The sequence below is a fragment of the Ascidiella aspersa genome, chromosome 3, assembly GCF_963924565.1.
Source record: "Ascidiella aspersa chromosome 3, kaAscAspe10.2, whole genome shotgun sequence".
NCBI lineage: Eukaryota > Metazoa > Chordata > Ascidiacea > Phlebobranchia > Ascidiidae > Ascidiella > Ascidiella aspersa.
Window position 1 is genome coordinate 24057532 of NC_139449.1, and position 21544 is coordinate 24079075.

General features: G+C 35.6%; 3 protein-coding genes across 4 annotated transcripts; 1 reads left to right on the forward strand and 2 right to left on the reverse strand.

Moving 5' to 3' along the window:
• Window positions 1–460: 460 nt before the first annotated feature.
• On the reverse strand, window positions 461–3461 carry LOC146161025 (regulator of microtubule dynamics protein 1-like). The gene is made up of 7 exons (XM_083383436.1): window positions 3116–3461; window positions 2939–3047; window positions 2747–2831; window positions 2351–2615; window positions 2011–2185; window positions 1561–1694; window positions 461–1270 (listed from the first exon to the last, which is right to left on the reverse strand). Exons 1-7 carry the CDS (start codon window positions 3176–3178, stop codon window positions 1220–1222), a joined length of 882 nt encoding a protein of 293 aa, XP_083239562.1. The 5' UTR covers window positions 3179–3461; the 3' UTR covers window positions 461–1219.
• A 10-nt stretch (window positions 3462–3471) lies between these two features.
• LOC146161026 (TELO2-interacting protein 1 homolog) lies at window positions 3472–7220 on the reverse strand. Of its 2 annotated transcripts, XM_083383435.1 has the most exons (4): window positions 5771–5861; window positions 5115–5706; window positions 4348–4945; window positions 3472–4149 (listed from the first exon to the last, which is right to left on the reverse strand). In XM_083383435.1, the coding sequence occupies exons 2-4, from the start codon at window positions 5681–5683 to the stop codon at window positions 3643–3645; spliced, it is 1674 nt and encodes a 557-aa protein (XP_083239561.1). In that variant the 5' UTR covers window positions 5684–5706; window positions 5771–5861; the 3' UTR covers window positions 3472–3642. The 2 variants fall into 2 exon arrangements, with proteins under 2 accessions (XP_083239561.1, XP_083239560.1); XM_083383434.1 differs by having other exon boundaries at window positions 5115–7220.
• A 774-nt stretch (window positions 7221–7994) lies between these two features.
• On the forward strand, window positions 7995–21246 carry LOC146161027 (ankyrin repeat domain-containing protein 27-like). The gene is made up of 25 exons (XM_083384106.1): window positions 7995–8135; window positions 8522–8689; window positions 9458–9680; window positions 10005–10234; window positions 10589–10648; window positions 10723–10776; window positions 10925–10990; window positions 11095–11171; window positions 11573–11703; window positions 12030–12074; window positions 12255–12393; window positions 12913–12985; window positions 13169–13231; window positions 13953–14083; window positions 14336–14424; window positions 14705–14820; window positions 15766–15858; window positions 15928–16036; window positions 16549–16715; window positions 17044–17160; window positions 17646–17789; window positions 18144–18326; window positions 18693–18812; window positions 19091–19252; window positions 19783–21246. The coding sequence occupies exons 1-25, from the start codon at window positions 8034–8036 to the stop codon at window positions 20740–20742; spliced, it is 3822 nt and encodes a 1273-aa protein (XP_083240232.1). The 5' UTR covers window positions 7995–8033; the 3' UTR covers window positions 20743–21246.
• Window positions 21247–21544: the final 298 nt, after the last annotated feature.

Consider the following 21544-nt stretch of genomic DNA (forward strand, 5'->3'; position numbering starts at 1 on the left):
TTAGAACTTTAATCTTAAATCCTAACCGGACTTTTTTAGCACAACACCTCTAACCTTTTTTTTCTTCCTCGGACTGGAGGCTATCATGAGAATGGAGGTATGTCAGAATTGACTGTTTTCACAATGCGTGCATAAAGATAAAGATAAATGTTTAGACAAAAAATGCGTTTATTTGGATTATATTGACGAAACATTCAATATACGAGACGTGACGCTCGCAAAATGCTTTATAACCTAATTTAGTTGCGCTTGAGTCACAAGGCGCAATCTCCCATGGAATGCATAGCGCATATGAGCTCAATTGATTCCTAACATATCAAACGCGAAGTGGAACATTTTGTACAGTAAACGTTGGTCAAAAATATAGTTTTTTGGGGTACTTAGCCTAGTGTCCCTTCTGGATCCGCCTTTACATTAATATAACTTAGCGTACTAAAAAAAACACAGCAAGTTTCACATTTTTAGTATATTTAAGGGCGATCACGCTTTTAGTAATCAAAGCACCTTAAGTGGGGGCAACCAGGAAACTTGTCGCAGGATTATGAAAAAAACAAACAGAAATACAGTTCTAATCTTCCACTCATTGGTTGCATATCTATGTAGGAAATGCTTAAAGATCATCGATTAGTCGTGCTTCGCTTTTTATGCAAAATACAGCCCTGCATCACAAAATAAAAAACAATACATAGCGAAACACGTTAAAGTAGCTAAAACTAAGCGTTTGCAAGCTGATATAACGATATATGTGTTACAAAGAAATAATATTACACTTAGAGATCTTGGGTACTTGAACGTTTTGTTGAAAAAAAAGTAAAAAAATGACGGTAGTGGGTGAATAAAATGTGGGGCCATATCGAAAATAATGCGGTTATCACAAAATTATATATTTTTTAAGTGGAAAGATTTAACTCATTATATTTTAATAGCAGATCGCAGAACAGATTAGCCCGATAAGGCAATTCAGTTGTTTAAAAGCGCAGTATGCATTGCATTGTTTTGGAACGGAGTTTTAAGATACTGATCATATTTATATGTTTATCGGATTACACGCGTGCGTAGGTTTCGGCAAGCATACAAACACAGAAAAAAAACATCTTTAATTAGCACGATAAACGCCAACTTCAACCGAAAAACAAATTATTTTTCTACACTTCAGAATAAACTAAATGCTTCTTAAAATTCCACTAACGTCGAGCGATGTGAATGATGTGTAGCACACTCATTTTTTATTCATCAGTTCTTTTAAAAGTTCCTCTGCTTCCTTTTTAGCCTGAAAATAATCGAAGAGGAATGAAAATCAGCAATAACTAAAACTAATGGACCTTTGTTTTTGAAAAATTGAATTTCTTTGTTCAGTTTTATAGTTTATTCTGTTGTGCGATTAGTAGGATGTGTAGAAGTTGCAACGGGTAAGTAGGCGCTGGCTCCGACGGCAGCTTAAGTCTCTTACACGTTATAGGTTCACTTAACACTGCCTGAATTTTCAAATTACTGGTTTACCACTGCACGTGAAAGTAATATACTTCCGACTATACAAATTTTTCATTTATTCAAACTAACCGTTTCGTCTTCCGCATTTAAAACTGGATAGTGTATAGTTCGGTCAAGGTAGAGCATGGCTCGCTTCACATCACCCATTTTCTTGTACGCCTTACCCAACATGAGAAGATTGACGCTGTAGAAGTTTGGTTGTACTAAAAAAGAGTGGTTGGAGTTAGAAAACAAGCAATGCATAGGCCCAAAATACTTCTAAACATTTAACAAATTAGGATTTAAAAGAAAAAAAGGAGGCGCTGGTCTAGAATCCTACCATAACGAATAATACTTGGGTTGGGATGCGGGTTAGCGTTTGGGTAGGTTAAAAAGCAATATTATTAAATAATAATACTTGACGCACCCTCACCCAAACACTAACAGACACCCTAAACCAAATATTGTGCATTGGTTTAATGATTGTTTCAACGCTGTGATAGAATTCTAGATTATTGCCATAAAGGGTACTAAACGTGCCTCTTTCAGCCTTCATGAAGTATTCTGCTGCATCTTTGTAGTTGGAAGTTGGAGGGGTTGCAAAGAGGAATCCTGCAATAGTGTGTTGCCACCCTGGCATGTCTGCAAACACAAAGCACCACATTCCCAGGCAGTGTAGAGTTGTTGCATCGCTTGGATTTAGTTCTGCTGCCCTCTAAAGTGTACAAATTTAATGAGCAAAAGACAAATATTAAACTAATCTTTGATGAATGTTCTAACTTTAAGGACTTAGGTTATCTAAATAAAGTTATTGAGGCTACATTTTACAAAACTGCAAATAAATACCATAGAAATAGCCAAAATTAAGTACTTTACAAACCTCTAAATGATCTCTTATAACAAATGCATTGGAAATTTTCACTTTGGTTCCTTCATAGTCTCCAACATCACCAATTGTAATTGCATACCATTTATGAGATGCATAGTTGTCATCATCTGCCTTTAAAGCATCAGAAGCAAACTGGAATGCTTCATAGACAAGACGCTTTTTTTCCTTAGAGTCTATTCCTTCAGTTTTCAGTGCAACATCCCGAGCAGCACGACTCAGCCGCCATAAAATTTCAGCATTTTTTGTATCTTTGTAACTACAACAGTTTATAGGAAAACATAGTCATGCTTTCACTAGTTGTAATTATTGTATTATTTTAGAAGTTATCATATTTGTAAGTTGTGAACTAATTTAAATTGGTATTGAGAAGTAATTAATAGGTCATACTTGATTAGGTAATCATAAACATCTTTAGGAGTGTCGTTACTGTTGTATCGTTTCTCTGCCTCCGCTATAACAGCTTTATCATTTTCTAAAAAAACAAAATCATAGGAAAAAATGAGCTCTTTAAAATCATATGGTGTATTACTACAATTTTTCACAAAACTTTTATCTAGTTATAATATATCTTAAATTTACCCTTTTTTATCTGTTCGGCAAAAGCAACTGGAATGGTTACTAATCTGCAGCTTGTGTAAGCAGCTGATGAGAATAGGGCCAACTTGATAGAATAATTTGTACTCCAAATCTAAAATGTTAAACAGTAATATAACAAATGCAATAAAATATTTAATACCAATTTCAACAATCATTTACCTTTTTTAGGTATGCAAATGAAGAAAATTTCAACAGCTTGGAAATTATGTTACGGCTTGCCATTAAATAATAACTAACAGGACTGCATAAAAACCAGAATGTTCATGTTAGTTTGAAATATTTACTAAAAATATACATGAAATAAGCTATTGTTGCCAGGCATAATATATAACGGAGTGTTGCTCTTCCAGCAGAATATATAATAGATCGACATTTCGACGTGCTGTACAGAACGTCTTCATCAGGATATTAAATTAAATATTTAATCGCACGAATTGTTACTTTTTGATTTATAAGGAATCTGTTTTACATGTAACGTCAGTATCCTGATGAAGACTTTCTGTATAGCACGTCGAAACGTCGATCTATTATATATTCTGCTGGAAGAGCAACACTCCGTTATAAAAATATACATGTTAGGCTATTTTTAGTGTTTACCAATAAAATTATCAAAAACATAATACATTTTAAACGTATAAAAAGTGATAGACTCAATGCGTTAGATATTGTAAACAAATGTACAGCTATCACACATGACACAATTTTAACAAATAATTAGCGTTTACGGTAAACTTAGATGCATTTTTAAAACCATTATTCGTAAAGTTAGAATTTCTAAAATCAATGTCTTTATTCGCAACAGAAATCCTTGTCAGAAAATACCAAACGGCATCTGCATCAATTTTGATAAGGTTAGTGTAAAGTTTAACTGCATCGTTTTGCAACTCCTTATCACAATCTGAACTCAGGTACTCCCAAGATGCCAGTAACACATTATGAAAGTGGTCAAAGGTTATATGAATGTTGAGGAGTAGTGGGCCCAATTTACAAAGAACGTTATGCAAAAGTTTAAAAAGAGTTGAATGATGATACACAAGTTTAGAGGAATTAGATTTCATAGAAAGAGATTTTGCAGTGCTTGATTTGATCAATTTTACAAGTTGCGGAAGTACATCTTTGGTGAAGCGTCTCCGAATAAAATCGCCGGCTGCATTAGTCATGATGCAAACCACATCAAATGAATAGGACACCACCTAGTATATATATTAACACAGGTAAAGGTAAAGTTTTAAAGCTAAATTGGGTAATGTGAATCTCTATAGTTTCTATATAATCAAACTATTTATATTTATATTGTCTACAAAGTTATAGCATCCTGATTATTTGTACGTATAAACTAAAATTTATAATAGTATTATAAAAATTAACCATTAAAGCGCCCATATTATCACCTGCAATTCAGTGTCAGTAAAGCGAACCATCAGAGGTGACCAAAGTTTGTGCACCAAAGGTAAGAGTATGTTTTCATGTCTTTTCAGAGCTGAAATACCCTCAAACAAAATCTCCATAACCAGAAGCCGAATTCTTGGATTTTCATTTGCCATGAGATTACAACATCTCTCCATTACACATTGTACCACCTGAATTTCTGCAGGGGTTTTTGGTTCTGTATCACTTTCATCCACAATTGGTTCATTGTCGATTTTAGCTTGATTATCAGTTTCGTCCTCACAACTGTCTTCAAAGTTTGTTGAGGCCAGTTTGTTCTTGTGGAGTTCTAACAAGGAGACCAATACATCTTCCGGTAAAAGTTTAAAACTAGTTTCAGTTGTTTTATGAGACGGGGGTTTTTCAACAGACATGTCCAATTTAAACCAATTCTTTATTGATTTCACAAGTGTGAGCAAAACATAAAGAAATGCCAATAAATGTTTATGCTGTTGTCGATGTAAATCCAAAGCGTCAAGAACCTCAGTAATGCTGTCCCGGATTAAATAAAACACAGACTTATCACTGTGCAAAATCATTGCTTGTAGAACAGTTGAACATCTGAAATTAAAACACTGGAAACTTAAATTGTGAATAGTTTTAAAAAAATAACTAGAAAAAACATAGTCTACAATCGGTGGGTTGCATAAGCTGTCCTAATAACAGCAGCATAAAAAACAAAGCAATTTAAAATTATCTAGACGAATTTAGCAGAATAAGTAATAAATACCTGGGAAATAAAGAAATGTGATGAAGCTGGATGGAGATGGTGCTTACTAAGTAATCAGCATTTTGACAAAGCAGCATAGACACATTGTTATATTCACAATTTTTTGCTATAGCTTGAAGTGAACTAACTGCACAGCTCGATACCATCAAGTTAGTGTCTAAAACTTTTTCCAAAACAGGGTAAAGAGCAACAATCAAATTTGGGCGAAAATGTAAACCCAATACTTGAGAAAATGTTGAAATTGCCTCAATAAGTATGCAGGCCAATAAGACATTGCTTTTAATTGTGAGTGGTGAGACTTTCCTGCTTGTAGCAACACTTTTATCGATAACACACACACTGTTATTTGGTCTCCATGAATGGTTAGTTAAAAGGTAGTCAGATTCGAAACCAGTAACCAAATACCAATTCTCTGTAGAAGTGTAAACTTCCAACAAGTTAGAAATCAAAGTTGGCAAGTTTTGTGTATCATGGCGATTAAGTGTTCCCAAAAGAATCTCATTTAAAAGAAGAACAGCTTCAATCTTTGTGCTTTCGAGTGTGTATGACTGGTATAACAAATCAAACATGACATCTATCTCCCCATACTGACCTAACAAACGACAAATTTTTATCAAAGTTGTAACGATGGATAAGTCTGTAAAGTTTTTGAATACCTTTTTAAAATGCCAATTAGAAAATTGACCATGAAACATTGGTGCTTGTAGTGAATTGTGTTGGACCGCAAGGGGAGTAATACCATCTGTTTCAGCAGAACTTGAAACATCAACTTTAAAACAAAACATCAGGGCATTTAAGAGTTTCTCAATCTGGATTGAAGAATAAAATAATGGTTTTAGATTGGATTTTAACACAGACAAATAGCCAAGCATTAGTTGTAAAGATTTAACTTTGTCATCATCTGAAAAGCGGATAAGGTTTTTCGGCAAGTTGTTGCAATGGTTAAATAATAAGTCTTCTACAGTGTCCTTCACTTGTTGTGGCAACTCTAATCCGATCAATGAAATTGCTGATTGGCTGGCTTCTGAAACTGATGGTTGCTCATCATGTAGTAACTGTAGTATGCCCTTTAGTAGCGTTGCAACACAATTTGGTAATGTGTTAGTACAAGAAAACAATACGTCTTTACAAAATGAGACCAACGCCAAGCGCACATAACCGTTTGGGTTTTGTGAAACAGCAATTATTCGTTGTAGCACAATCTCAACCTTTGAGGCCACACTTTCAACCCATTTATCATCCCTTATTTTTCTTAAATGTTCAAGTTGTTTTATTCCCTTGAAATTAATTTCATCAGTTAAGCAACGGAATTCCTTGTTTGAAGATATAGCGATGGACTTATCCCCAAGAACAACATCTAGGCACGTTGAAACAACCTTCAATGCTTTGCATTTGACTGTATGGCCCAACTTCTGTTCACCCAACAAAACCTTTGAAACACCAGATAAAATTCCCGGCATAAGGGAGCAGAAACAATCACCAATGAGCAGCCCTAAAAGATCTTTTTCATTTTCCAACATATTATGACAGTATTCCGGACTCAAGATGTGTAACAATACGGACAATGCTGCAATCTTAACAGGTCTGTGGTCATGTAGCATGGCATCAAGGCATATTGTGACCAAATGGCCTAGTAGCGGCAAGTTTCTAAAAGAATAAAAGTTTTTCCAAATAGTTGCTATTCCTTGATTTACTAACTTATCAATGCACAAGAGTGTTGAAAGAACTAGTTCCTCACTGCCAGATAGTTTAATAGTGCCATCCTGAGGATTGGATATGCATAACAGCAATGCCTTAACTATGTCATCCACAAGATTCCATTCTTTTACATTTGACTTAGTAAATACTTCATTAAGGCATTTTTGTGCCTGAATAATCTGTTCTTCTTTACTTAAACCCTTTTGCAAGATGATGCGCAAGGGGAATACAAGGTATTCATGTAAATTTTGAATGATATTCGAGTCAAATATCTTGATTAAGTTTTGAAGTTGAACCATAGACTTCACATTTTGTGTTTTCATAACCTCAACACAAACCGGCCTTAAGACAGAAAATGCAGATTTATCATCAGAATGCATTATTTATTACCAAATAAAATATTTTATACATTGCTGTAAATAAAAAAGAAATGTTTTAGAGTTTTGTTATCAGTGTCAATATTGCAATTTTATCAATTTGTGTTGCCTGCTTTAATAAACTAGCAATGTTTTTTTAATTTTTTCAAGAAATAACATATTTTTGCAAGCTACTAGCTTTTGCAAATAAAAGATTGATAAGTTTTTTTTAACCTATGATAAAATACCTGGATTAATTTTTCGGCCTTTGCAGGAGCTACAAATAAACGGTATTTGTGTAATTCTTTATATATTTTTTTTAAATATTTTTATTGGTAGTTACTCAATTGGTAGTTTGCTATTTATCGAATTATGTTGTTGACCATGAACAATTAACATGAGTATTCTACAATAGTCCTAAAAAGCAATATAGAACTGTGGTGGCCTTGGGATTTCCTTTTCAAATGATTTTGTTTTACATAGTTTGGAAAACCTTGTAATAGATACTGCAATTATTTGTAGTAGTTCGGTATTCATGCGTAACGTGTTGCTAATTCTGCGTTTTATGCAAAGTTGCTTTCGGCTTTAGATTCATGAATTACTATGTATTTCCTTACTTACCTTGATATTCCTGAATTCTATGATACTATCACTGCTAAGTTTTTTTCAACTTACAAATCTAGATTTATACATAAAACATTTTTTGTGTAAACAAATGCTGACACGTCTCAATGATTTTTCGATGTTGTAATGCCTGAGTAAACACAAGTCCAATACAATGTTTACATATAAGTTTTCTACTGTGTTTTACGCGTTGTAATATTACTCTGTTTACGATCGATACCAAACGTAAAACGCCAATAAAATGGAGTCGTATGACGAGGATCTAACCCAAAATGGTTGGTACATTTCATTATTTCAAAAACATGAAGATTTATATGCAAGGGCGACCAATGAAAGATGGATGGTAGGTTATCGGCAACTGTGGAAAGTATGGCAAGTGCACCCGCGAGATTTTTTCAACCGTTTAACAGTGCACCCCGAAAAAATCTGAACTGCACCCAAAATATGTGAAACACTTGTGCGGAATACGTTTACACTGCAATGTATGCAATACAGAGTGCATCGGAAAATCATAAAGTGCACCCGAGATCCACTTTTTTACCTTTGTTGCACCTGGTCACTCGTATTTTTTCAAACTTCCCCCCCGAGAGATTTCGTCGAGATCTGCCATACTTTCCAGCAGTGGTTATCGTTTATTTGTATAATATAATTAACTTTTCGTTCTATATGTAATGAAGTACTGACGTTTTTTGTATGTAATTGTGGCATATAATTTTTTTTTTTATTTAGATATGCATCCCGCAACAAGGCACTTGGAAACCAGGTTTTGATGATGGTGATTTATTTTCACAAAAGTATTTTGAATCTCATATGTTAAAGCCTGTTGTAGTTTACTCCAGTGAAAATAGTAATGTGGAATCAACCCACCAAACCAATTTTGTTACATTTAATGGAAAGGCTAGTAGATATTTAAAATTTTAGTTTATTGGCATGTTTACAATTTAATTGCAGGTTTCTGGGAAAACAATTATCTCTAGTTATATATTAACAGGCCTTGACAGTGTAGCAATAATTGGCGTTTTGTAATTGCTAATGCTCATAAGCATCTAGTTCCTATGATATAGCCTAGTTTTATTATAGGTGTGTGTCAAAATTTTGCACAAGGGAGACGATTTTGCAGCTGGAAATAGCGCGGCTGTAATAACATTTCCGTCCAAATTTGCACGGCTGTTGTGACATTATTTGTAAAGTTTGCACCACTGAAAGTGGAGTACTATACTGAAAACCATTAGTGCATTTTAAGTTGATTTTACATGAAATGTGTGGCTATGACCGTGGCCTGGCGGGAAACTGTGTGGGGGATTTATGCTTACTTTGCAAACCTGGCCTTACTTTCCAACCTGGGATTCACATAACATTTTCATAAAGGGCCAGACAACTGTAACGATTAAGGATCCAAGGTTTAGATTTAAAATTTTGTTTCAAACTTATTTAACTTTATTATTATTTAACTAAGAAAACATTAAATAAAAAATTCAAATTATATTTTATTTTTTTAAATATAAAATGAGATTTATGAAATCGCCATCAAAATTTAGTTTGTATGTTTCCTGATAAATTTCTCGTTGATAAACTTTTAATAATTTTATTTTGGGATCACTCCATTTGTTAAGTTATATGGTGTTTTTATTACACTGTTTTATGTGAAAATACTCCTTTTTGCAGGAAGTGCACATTGAAGGTTCTAAAATAAACTGTGGAAGTGGATTTAGCAATAAATTTCAAAAACCATCTTATGATACTCGTAGTGAGACTTTAGATCTTCAAGTAGAATCATGCCATTCGTCAGAGATACTCTTTGAAGAGACATTTTTCAATCAAAATGATGAAAGCTATATTGTTTTATGTATTTCACAGCCATTGGAGCCGGACCTTGTATTGCAAAAAAGTTTGTTTACCGTGTTTTTTACTTTATATTTGTATACTTGGTTTCACTAATAGTGGAAAACAATTTGATTTTTATACAACCTTATTTCATTTTGTCTGCCTATAGTTTTATGCTAAGAATTTACATTTTTTGTGGGGATCGGAAAATTCTTATTCATGAAGACAATACAGTTATAAACTAAAACGGAATATATATTATAATATCAAAAACACTATATTTATACCTAAATAATATTAATACTTGAATAATATTGTTACATATTTCTTTGCACATTTTAAGAAAATGTGTTTCAACATTTAATTAGTGAATTTTTGGTATTTATAGAGAGAAATGACATAGAGGATGATGAAACACAAGCCAACAAAGAAGCAACATCAGTTTGGGAAACTTATGGTTCATTTATCTGGAGTAAAGCAAGCAATGGGACACGATGCCGAAACTTAGTCAATGACAAAGTCAATCTGTTCATTTCGGACCAGAAAAATGCTCCTTACTCTTATACACTCATGGGAAAAAATGAACAAGCTGCTGCTAAGGAAATAAAATCCACTTCAGTTAGTTTTTTGTGTGTTCCCTTATCTTCCTTTGGTTTTTAATTGGTGTACAACATGTCTGTTTCCATTTGAAGCCCGAAGTTATTTAACAAAAATTATCTGTTTTTTACATTTTTTATATGTAAAAATGTGGTCTTATAATGCTCAATTTAAAAAAAACAATGGTGAAAATAACGGCCCAAATAGACATAAAAAGCGACATGCTTTATTATTCAAACGTTTCGGCAAATGCTCATGCCATCATCAGTGATATAGCATGTCGCTTTTTATGTCTATTTGGGCCGTTATTTTCACCATTAAACTTAAGATCCGTATATAGTGTTTTAAAAAAAAACAATGTTTATACATTTTTAGGACAAAGCAGTAGATTTGCTGACCACATGTTTCAACCTGCTTCATAAAGATTTAAAATTAGTAAGTTTTGCTGTTTTTAAGATCTAAGTGTGTTATATATTTGTGGTATATAAAAATTTACCTTTTTTCAACAGAGAAAGTACTGTGAGCAACCCGCACAATATGAAGAATTTCGAACAGCTTTAGAAGTAGGTTAAATTGCAAATAAGTCCAAAACTATACTAAAACTTAATAGAATGTATATAATAACTATATTTGCAAAAAAATGCCTTTGCATTTTATATTATTTTAATTTTAAACCCTGGTTTCATGTTTTGTTTTTTATTCTTTTTGTAGAACTATGTACAACATGACATTCATGATGTTGTTATGAACAAACTTAATGACCTTCTTTCATTTAAGGTGTGTATACTATAAAGATCAGTAGTTAAAAATATTAAATCTTTGTTATTAGTGTATATGTATTGATCTTAATTTTAAATTCTATAAAAGTGTTGTTTTTTCAGGATTGTTTTTTGAATAAGATAACCCGAAGCCTTTCCAGCATTCGTTTAGCAGATCTTGGAATCCAAGAACGGTTTAGGTAACAGTTAAATATTTTTTTTTATTTGTTTATTATCCTTTGGTTGCTTAGTAGGGTTGTCTTATTTCATTTTTCAAATTTTTATTCCAAATTTTATTATCAGTATTTTTAAATTTACAAAATTGTTGAATCTAAGACAAGTAAGAATCCAATTAAACTGGTATGGAATCATGCTTTTTTGAACTAAAAGGTGCTTAACTTTAAAATATATTGTGAGCTGAATATTTTAACCTTGGAAACAACCTGCAATGTGGAAAGCTATTTTTGGTTACTTTCCAAAATAAAAATGTTAAAAATAACTACATTTTTATCCAACAGCCATTTATAGAAAAATAATACTTCAAAACAGTTCTGTCCTCTCCTGATATTGGTTAACTAAATTGTGCTCTACTGTAATGCAGTGCTGGCTTACCAAGAGCAAGGCGCGAGTTCTCCAAGCTAAATCATTATTCAACTCCAAAGCAAAAGCTATGCTGTTTGCAGAAAGCACTGATGTTTATATCAGAAGAAAGTGTTAATGCCAACAACTTGGGTAGGAATCCATTGTTTAACCTATAAATGTTGAAAAGCTTTGTAGAATATGTTAAAGATAAAAGTGCTGTGAAATAAAGCCTATATAAAACTGCAGTTTGCGACCCCATTTTGCCCACAGACATGCCTGTGGCCTCTCTAGCTAAATAGCAATATTAGTTTTGTGGATTGCTTTGCTTTTTAGTTTTGTGTGACCAGCGACTTTTTTATTGAACAAGTTTGCCCATGCCCACCCCTAGCCTATGCTTTTAAGGCAGCAAAGTTGTAATATTTAAGTTAAGTCGTATTTGTATTGGATTTAATAAGTCGATTGTTTAAACTTTCTAGCTGGTGTTCAAAAGGGATCAGCTGGTTTAGAAACAAAGCCTCAAGGTAAGCCATTCTACATACAGCCAATATTTTACAGTCAAGTTATTAAAATTATTATACTTATACACGTTCATTGATCAGCCTTTGTTGACATGCCAATTCCTACAAAATATATAATATACCAAATTAAGTTAAACGTTTTTATGCCTAACATATATTACAAAAACACATTGTTGGTCTAAGATTCTGTTGCGATGTCATCTGACGACCTTTTACCAACTCTTATATACCTGGTGTTAAAATGCGACGTGGCCAATTGGCTGGCAAACCTGCAGTACCTGAAGTACTTTCAGTTCACCGCCACAGCAGGCGATAAGTTGGGGTAAGCCGTTGTTCGGACAACGTGAAAGGAACTAATGGACGTGTTGCGTAAAAACATTACTCTTTGGCTTTTCTCAATTTTATTTATTATTAAATACGTTGTAGACAATAAATGTATTTTAAATATGCTTTATTTGCTATAGTTATATCATTTAGGGCTGGAACAAAAATCCTTGGTTTTCCAGAATCGTAAATGATTTGCTAACTAATTAATTTGCTAGACCGCTGCCCGTCGAAACAAATGTTTTTGGTAAAATAAACACAAAAACAATAGCGAGAAATGTTAGCATGTCATAAATACGCTGTGTTGTTTTAAAGTGTTGTTGCATGTTGTGTCAGACATGTGCTGCATTAAGTTCTATTTCTCACTGAAAGTTTTGCCTTCTTCTCCAAACTTTGCATTGCAACTTAAATGCAAAAAAATGAATGTTTTCCTTATAGTAACAACATTCGTTTTTTTTTTTTTTTTTTTGAGAAAGCGTTTTCAAACGCAACTGTATCTTAAAAAATGTTTGTCTAGGTTTTACCTGGCGACGCTGGAAGCTGCAATCGAGCACGTGAAGAACGACAACATAGATTTGGACAACGTGAAGGTGATCGGTTCGTTCAAAATAAACGTATCTGTTCGCCTAACTAAAACCGTTGTTTAAATAATGGTGAACGATATTACCACATCTCTACGCTTTAAGATTTAAAAAAGAACAGTTTTACATAAATTACCAATACCAGACAAAAAGTCATTCACATTGCTTAACCACCACCTTGATTTCGTTAAGGTTCTACCACTGAAGCGACAGAACTCAAGTGAAAACGTGGAACAACTACTTCGTCTCTTTATGGTTTGTTGCCGAATTTGTTTTACTTAACCAGCCGAAGCAGTAGCCGTCGTTGACAAATGGTGTTGTTTGTGAATGTTACGATTTGTATGTGTAACGTAAAATTGACAAAATCACAGGGTACTGCGTAACAGGGCTCTTAATATTTTTTTATAATTTTGCACGAAAGGACGCATAGGCTACGTAAACGGAACAAACAAAAGAGGCTTTTTACTACCCTTTTTTCACTGTTTTTGCTGTCACGTTTAGTTGATTTATTTTGCGATTGCCAGACGACGGTTGTGGCTTGTGAAATGTTTAAAACAAGCAAACTTGTCAGAGGAAGTTTATTGTTGTTCTTGACAAAGATGATCGTACTATAGACCAGAGCTTCCCAACCTTTTTCAGTTTGCGACCCACTTTTAATGCAAGTTTTTCTGTGCGACCCACAATTAGTTATTACCAAACGAATACAGTTACATAACACCCGCATCTTTACTACTGGCGTACGTACTAAAATAGGTAATGCGACACAACACATCTAATTGTTAAGTATTTGTGATATTATTGCATAAATTTTACGTAATGATAATGCAATAATTTCCCGATCTTATATAGCAAACTGCAACATTTAGAAATGCTTCGCGACCCACCTGAAATAGCTTCACGACACACCAATGGGTCGCAACCCACTGGTTGGGAAGCACTGCTATAGGCAAAACTGAAAATGTGTTTGCGTGATTAGCTGATCCGCGATGGCGACACATCGGGTGTGAGGCGGTTCTTGAGGCAAGCAGAAGCGCTTCGCGACCTGCACGAACACGACAAATGCCATCCTCTGTGCGAATGCCAGAAGTGCTCCAAGCTGACACAAGGGTATGTTTCGTTCGCGTTTCGTGCACCTTCAATTTCCCACGACATGTTTTCTCTCAAAAGTGGGTTTTTGCAAATATTTGGACGGTGACAATCAAGAAATACCCATAAAGGCCACAAATACATTTTCATTGTGGCCAATTTGCCCGCAGCCACCATGGTTATTTACTTTAATTTCGCAACCCATAACTATTAACGCTAAAGCTCCGTTTCGTTTATAGCGCGCATAACACAGTATATTATATACCTTTATAGACCTGGTAAAAAGGGAGCCAAAGCTGGAGTGAGCGTTACGACAAGGGATGACCGTGGAAGATGCGCTCTTCACGCTGCTGCCTTGTCAGGTAAACGCAACCCTATACTGTCGTATGGCAGAAAAACTTTAAAGTTTAAATTTCTGATAACGAGGCCATCCATGATCCATTGATCCATCAACAGCACCCTAATTACTCAGTCAAAAAGTGTTAGTGCTTATTGGCCTTATATTTTTTATGACTAATTTGTATTAAAGCTTTGTTTAATATTAACATAGGATATATTGGTAGATCTAAATGTTCGATTGTTTTTCAATGGGATTCTAAGTAATCCATCACAGTCATTTTATTCATACTTTATCTTTGACAGGCAAGCACGAAGTTGTTGACGTACTTGTTGAATTCGACGCCGACCTCAATGCGACCGACTACCACGGTTGTACCCCTTTGCATCTTGCCGCCCAGGAAGGCTCACAGAGCGTAATTGTAGGTGGAGCAAAGTTGTTTGCAAGATTTATGTTTTACTGTTTATCGGAACACATTCACTTGAACGGAATATGAGTAAACCTGTCTTGACCCCTGCGCATGTTTTAAGAGTTGGTAATTTGTACATAGCTTTCAAAATTTCACAGTATTTTACGGATTTCCAGCAGATAATAACACATACAACAAGATCAACTGCTTAAAAACATATAAAAATGTAAAAGAAAGATTCTTGCTTTCGTATCGGATGAACTTATCATTTCTTAAAATATTTTTTTAGAAAAATGATTTTACGTCTTATACCTGTTTTTATAAGCTGTCTTAAGATCAAGTAGGAAACAGGAATCATTTTTTAAAGATTTTTTAAAACAATTTACGATTCCCCCTTTATTGTTCCTCTATAAATTATATCCCAAACATGCTTAAGAAAACCCATAGCCTATACCAGTGGTCGGGAACCTTTTTAGCTAATGGAGCCATATAAGCCAAGTATTCGTGATTGTATTTTCATGAGAGCCATAGTAAATTGAGCAGGGTCGTTTATTTTGTTCTCACTTAAAGTATAGGACATGCTATGCACCAAAAATGAATAAGCTTAGTTTGCGCAACTTTGATTGTGGGATTCCCTTAAAAGAATAGGGCCTTTTGGATATTAAGAGATTCCTACAAACGGATTCGCGCAAACCGCCGAAAATTTTCCATCATGTGTGTTAGAAAAGGAAAAATACAGTCAAGTTAGAAAAGCGGTCGTGGTCGCATGCAGTTTTATTTGATACCATGCTTAGAAATGATAGCTTAGATTTTTTTGCAACCAAGATTATTTCATAAAAAAAAAACATATGGCTTCACAAAAAGAGCCATATATGGCTCGCGAGCCTTACGTTCCCGAACCCTGGCCTATACGCACAATTTTCGCTTTACCTTGCGTATTCCCGAACCTCGTTGCAGTTCCTCTTGCTGCATCACGGAGCGAACCCGAGCGCTGAAGACAACAACAACAACACGCCCTTGCATCTCGCGTGTCTAGGTGGCCACGAAGGGGTGCGTATTATTAAAACTAAACCGTTTATCGTTCGCCACATCACGAAACGTGTCGATTTTCTTGTCTAGTGCGTGAAGGCCCTTCTTTACTTCGACCCCACAGCTGACATCGTCAAGGTCAATGCGATCAACGATTTGGGGGATTCGCCGCTTCATTTGGCTTCCAAATGGGGTTACGGTTAGTGAATCATTTAATGATTGCATCCCTTTCATTAAGAAATTGCGGGAAACGTTCTACAAAATTACGAGTATTGTTTAAAATATTACTTTGTTATTATTTTTGACAATTGATATACAATCACTAGTTACAAAAAAGGATGGAATAACACCAAAATAAAACTAATTAGTAATAGTAAGGATGACTTTTAAATCGGAATATAACTTGAACAAGATTCACGCAACTCTTACTTAACCCAAAATCCACCCCTAACCACCAATAAGCCTTCCAATATTTCCAACGTTAACAAAAGTTATTACCCAACCACTAACCCCAAACACGGGCAAACAGGCCGGTGCCAAAAATTACTGCGTATCTGGCTTTAATGTGTTGTTTTCTAATGCTATGGTATTATAAATAATCTAGCTTTAGATATTGCCGCTTTATAGGTCTTATTGGGTGTTCCCTTTTCTTATTGGTTTAATTGTCGCTTACTTAAATAAAAAAAAATCGTTATATTCTGTCGTTTTTAGTTAAGATCGCTCAAGCTCTTGTAGAGTATAACGCCGACGTCACTCTCAAAAATCGACGAAAGCTTACACCTCTTGACGTCAGTCATAATTCTGACGTCACTGCCGTTATCAAAGCCAGCGGCACAGAGACGAACACTATCTCCAGATATATTGAGCCAAAAAGAAAGGTGGGAATTTGTAAAATTTAACGTTATATTTTCTTGTTTGTTTTAAAAATACCTCAACTATAGGAAAAGTTAAGTTAACGCGAACGTTTTTTAAGATATGATTCAAAGGTTTTCATTTTATTTAGTCAAAGAAAGATCCTAAAAGTTTGAGTTTATCGCATCCCAAATTCCTGTCTATTCACAGGTTATATATGGTTTGCCAAACAAAGTATAGCAAAATAAAAACTGCGAAACACTCTACGACCAACATTAGGTGTTTTTAATCCGGATTTTGTTTAATTAAAGACGGGACAGTTAACAAATCATGCGACAAAAAACCTTTATGTAGAAATCAAGCTTTCGAAAGTCAACGCTGTCCAAGAACACCGGGCTGGCGAACGAAGGGACGGCCAAACTCAAGTCGGATCGGCAAAACTGCGACGACCCGAAAAACACCACAAAGCAGGTTTACTGCAAAAAATTTCAAATTTACTGCAATGCTGGCTTCCGTGGAAATCGTCCTGCGTATTAAACTAGACTAAAATCTCATTGCAACGCAACAAAATGATTACGTTAGATAAAATAGGACCTGTTTTGATGTTTAAAACGCAATAGGCAGGACTTCCATACCGCCTATTTTTATGAAAAAATCAGAGAAAAAATTCTTATTTATGTCATCCTTAAACTAGGGTAAAAATAAATTTTATTTTTTAGAAAAACATTTTTTGTCGTTTTTTTATTTGTCCTATTGTTAGTTTTATGACTCCAAACTTCAATGCTCTATGTTATTACAATTTTTATAAACATCGGTCATAGAGAACAGGTTGATGTTCAACCGCATTTTTGCAGGAAATAATTAAAATCATTTTTAAATCTTATTCTCTCTTGTTTTTAAAAGCGAATGCAGTTTGATGGTAACCAAGCTTTAAAAAATATCTGATCGTCTGCCAGGTCGAGAAACTGCTCCGTGCCATCTCCGACAACGATGCGAACATGCTGTGTTACTTATGTGGTTGGGCTGTAACACCCGGAACCGCTACCCCTGCAAAGTGTCATCCGCTGTGCCAGTGCACCAAGTGTAAACCTCCATTGTCCGTAAGTGGCGTTTAACTTAAGAACGCCAATGGGTGTTTAGTTTGCTTCTCGTATGCTTATCGCCTATATAGTTTTGTTTTCTTTCCGTTTACTTATTTTTATCTTGTTTACCAACAGAGATGTTAGATATATTATATTACAGAGTTCCTATATTAGAAGCCACCGCCGACCAAATCCCTATCTTAACCGTTATATTCTAATTTCTAAAATTATAATGGGTCGCTTTGCCTTTTTTACATATGCTTTCATATAATTAAATTTTTAAAATTAAAAAGAATAGTATACTGTTCTTATTCTTGTATTTCTCTAATAACAATATGAAACCAATTTTATTTCCCCCCATTCCTTCCACAGGACCCAGTGCTTCATGCGAATGTGACCGGGCCAGACGGCCAGACTCCGCTTTCGTTGGCCTCTAAACTTGGCCACATAGAGGTTGTTGGTCTACTGTTACGTCACAATGCGAAACCCGACGCAAAGTTACGCAACAACGGTCACACAGCACTGCATCTCGCTTGTCAGTATGGCCACGTCAAGGTAACAATCATATGAACTGTGTCCAACGTTTGTCATAGGCTTTGTTATAAGGGCTGTATAGGTGAGGGGCACTAAGTAAGGCAAGAAAAAATGTAATGCATGGCAAAGTGTCACGAGTTAACAAAGGATTCTAAAACGTATTGTACTTGTGTACTGTGTTCTAATGCCCCAAGCTCATTAAATTGATTTTCGCTGTGAATAACATTAAAAAGTTTGAGGTATTTATATTGTAACAACTGCTAATGGCCTAAGAAGGGGTAAAATATTTGCAATAAATAGAATTACGTACGGACTTCTTCCCTTTCTTGGCAATTCGAATAGCTAACTTTGTCGTTAAAGTTACTGAACGAGAGTTCAATTTGCTAGGTAATCGAATATTTGCTGCGTCACGGCGCGTACTGCGACATCCGGGACAATGAAGGCAACACTCCAATCTTTATGTCGGCCATGAACGGACACACAAGCTGTATCGCTGTCTTGGCACAGGTATAGTTTGCTGTGAACGGCGCATGTTGCCATAAAACAAAACCGTAAAAAATGTTTATTAAAAAAAATAATTCTATTTTTAAAAATAGTTTTCGATTTTAAAAGTATATGTCAATCGGAGATATCTTGCAAAATTACCTAATGCTTTTATTTCATTAAACCTAAAATCTATATTTAGTAATCCAGTTTTTCTGTCATTATCCAGAACTTAAATTGTTGTTTTTTTGTCGATTTGTTTTGCCATGTTTTTGTAAATGACGAATTTCCGTTTTGATCAGCACGGCGCTTCAGTGAATATCCGTAACCGAAAAGGGGATTCCCCGTTGCACGAAGCCGTCAAGTGGAGGCACAGCGACACCGTGCGGCTGCTTGACGATCTCGGAGCTGTGGCTTACTATAAGAACAATTTGGGAAAAACTCCAGTGGAACTTTCTGCCACGGTAACTATGTTCTTGTGTATCCAGCAATCATTGAGCATGGTTAGGTCAAATTTATTGTTCACGTGTATTTTTTAAAAAGGTTTCCATGGTCCACCAGTGAGCCATGGCCCACTGGTTGATAACCGCTGATTTATGACGTCTTGAACCGTACATTATGTTCACGTTACTTTGTATTACAGTCCATTCAACAAGTAACAGTGTTTATATAATAAAAAACATGTCGGGTACACTATGTACGGATCTGTAACGTAGCTTGATAATAAATTGCAAAGCCAAAAAGGTCGAGTAAATCGACAGCATCTTGATAAAGACGTTTCGATACGAGCTTGTATCATCTTCAGTTAATGTGACACAAGCTCGTATCGAAACGTCTTAATCAAGATGCTGTCGACCTTTTTGTTTTTACTCGACTTACTCGACTTTTTTGGCTTTGCAATTTATTATCAAAAAACACGTCGCTTTTACAAAAACAAATTCTTCAGCCAAACTCAAATTTCTTTAACCAAATCCCGATTTAAAATTTTCACAAGGACCCGGAACTGCAAGAAATTCTAATTTCGCACGCAAGCGGCGTTCACGACGCTAACTCATCGTCTCACGCCAAAACCGGTCACGTGGAAAGCGCGCCAACCAATCAGGACAGCACACGAAAGAGCATCAGCCAATCAGAGGCCGACGAGGCGCTGGCCGACCAGCTGCTGGATAAGTTCCACAACCAAGCGCCTTCGACGCCGCCCATCTACGACTCGGCCTCAGCGCGCTCCATTAAGTTAGACTTCGACCCGACGAAAATCGATGACCTCACGAGGTCGGATGATGTAATCAACCGTGACGTCACTGAGAAGGGAGCTCTGCTTGAGGGAGCAAGCTTTGAGGTTACGGCGCCGGTTGCTCCAAACGATATGCTGAAAATAGAACCTGACGCTGCCAGTGACTGTGAGTGTAAGTCATTAGTCACTTCCGAATGTAATTTTGAATCTTCTGATAGCGCCGAGGATTGCTCGAAGACGATTGACGGTGCTTTGGCAAATAGCGAAATATGTGAATCCCCTTCTGTTGAGCGAACCCTAATGCCCGGAGTACCAAATTGCGACCGTGTCCTTGACACCGCTACGAACGTCGTTTCTACCAACGTTGATATAAACTGTGAGTTTACAGACGATACGCCCTGTTCTTCCGGCGACCTCACTACAAACTACGTCACAAGCGAGCTTAAGCCGTTATCTTTTCCTGTTGCAAACAAACATGTTACTGATTCTAGTCACGCGGTTACTACGCACACTTTGGATTCTTCGACAACCACTTCGAACTCCAACTCGTATTTTGAGATCGCTTCTAAATCGACGAGTGACGTGGTAGTATCCGTCACTAGTGACGTCACACCGGGAAGCAATTCATTAACTGAAAAATGCCGAACGCCAAGTTCAGGCGAGGGAGCTTACCTTTGTTTAAACAACGAAGGAGAGAAAAGCGACACTAAGTTAGAGTAATCGCTACGGTAAAAAAATATTTGGACATATCTTTTGGTAAATAACCCTACCGATCGATCAGTGTTAGTTTCACAATCTTTCCCTTAAAATTTCTCCTACGTGTTATCTCGCGTATGACGACTACTCCGTATAATTTTTCTGTCTAAAGACCAGCTTAACTGCTAATACTTATATATTAAACTGAGCTCCACGCTTAAATACGATACAGACCGAGGCGTCACTGTTTTTGTTTGTGATATTGTTTATTCCTATGTTTAGGGCAAAACACGTCGTTCGTTTTCCTTATTTGTTTTACGCGCTTTTCCCTTATTTACCGAGATAACATGTGCAATAACAGTGTTACACTACCTATGGCCTTTTCTATGATTCACTATATTTTATAACACCTTTGAAAATTCATGTGGTTTTAAATTAATTCGGAAGTTTTAATAAAACGTTATTTTGCTGTTTCAAATATGCATGCATGTATTGTTGTATTTCACTCATGGAAGGAATGCAAAAAACTTTTTTACCAGTTCATTGGCTTAACGTCGCAACCTGTAGGGTACATTAAAAGGGGTCAACAAACCTAGCGTTTCTCAATACTTTTGCTGGGCGCCAAGTGTTTGCTTCTACTACCACTGCGTACGACATGACTTCATAAGAACCTGTTGTGCTCAATCTTGTTCTTTATTAATTAAACACACAAGTTTTTGAGAAACGGAAAAAACGCAAGCGCAGGAAGATGATTCCAGATTATTGGTCGATTCGATTTTTCTAAATAACAATAAGTTGCGACCGCCCCTATATTCCAATTTTCTTA

Coding starts and splice junctions, on each gene's coding strand:
- LOC146161026 (XM_083383434.1), bottom strand. CDS start 7,192: ATGCATTCTGATGATAAATCTGCATTTTCTGTCTTAAGGCCGGTTTGT. Junction 4,946..5,114: donor CACATTTCTTTATTTCCCAG/GTATTTATTACT, acceptor TTTTAATTTCAG/ATGTTCAACTGTTCTACAAG. Junction 4,150..4,347: donor TTACTGACACTGAATTGCAG/GTGATAATATGG, acceptor TATATATACTAG/GTGGTGTCCTATTCATTTGA.
- LOC146161025 (XM_083383436.1), bottom strand. CDS start 3,178: ATGGCAAGCCGTAACATAATTTCCAAGCTGTTGAAATTTTCTTCATTT. Junction 2,832..2,938: donor TGCCGAACAGATAAAAAAGG/GTAAATTTAAGA, acceptor TTGTTTTTTTAG/AAAATGATAAAGCTGTTATA. Junction 2,616..2,746: donor GTTTATGATTACCTAATCAA/GTATGACCTATT, acceptor AAACTGTTGTAG/TTACAAAGATACAAAAAATG.
- LOC146161027 (XM_083384106.1), top strand. CDS start 8,034: ATGGAGTCGTATGACGAGGATCTAACCCAAAATGGTTGGTACATTTCA. Junction 9,681..10,004: donor GGACCTTGTATTGCAAAAAA/GTTTGTTTACCG, acceptor TGGTATTTATAG/AGAGAAATGACATAGAGGAT. Junction 18,327..18,692: donor GTCAGTATGGCCACGTCAAG/GTAACAATCATA, acceptor TCAATTTGCTAG/GTAATCGAATATTTGCTGCG.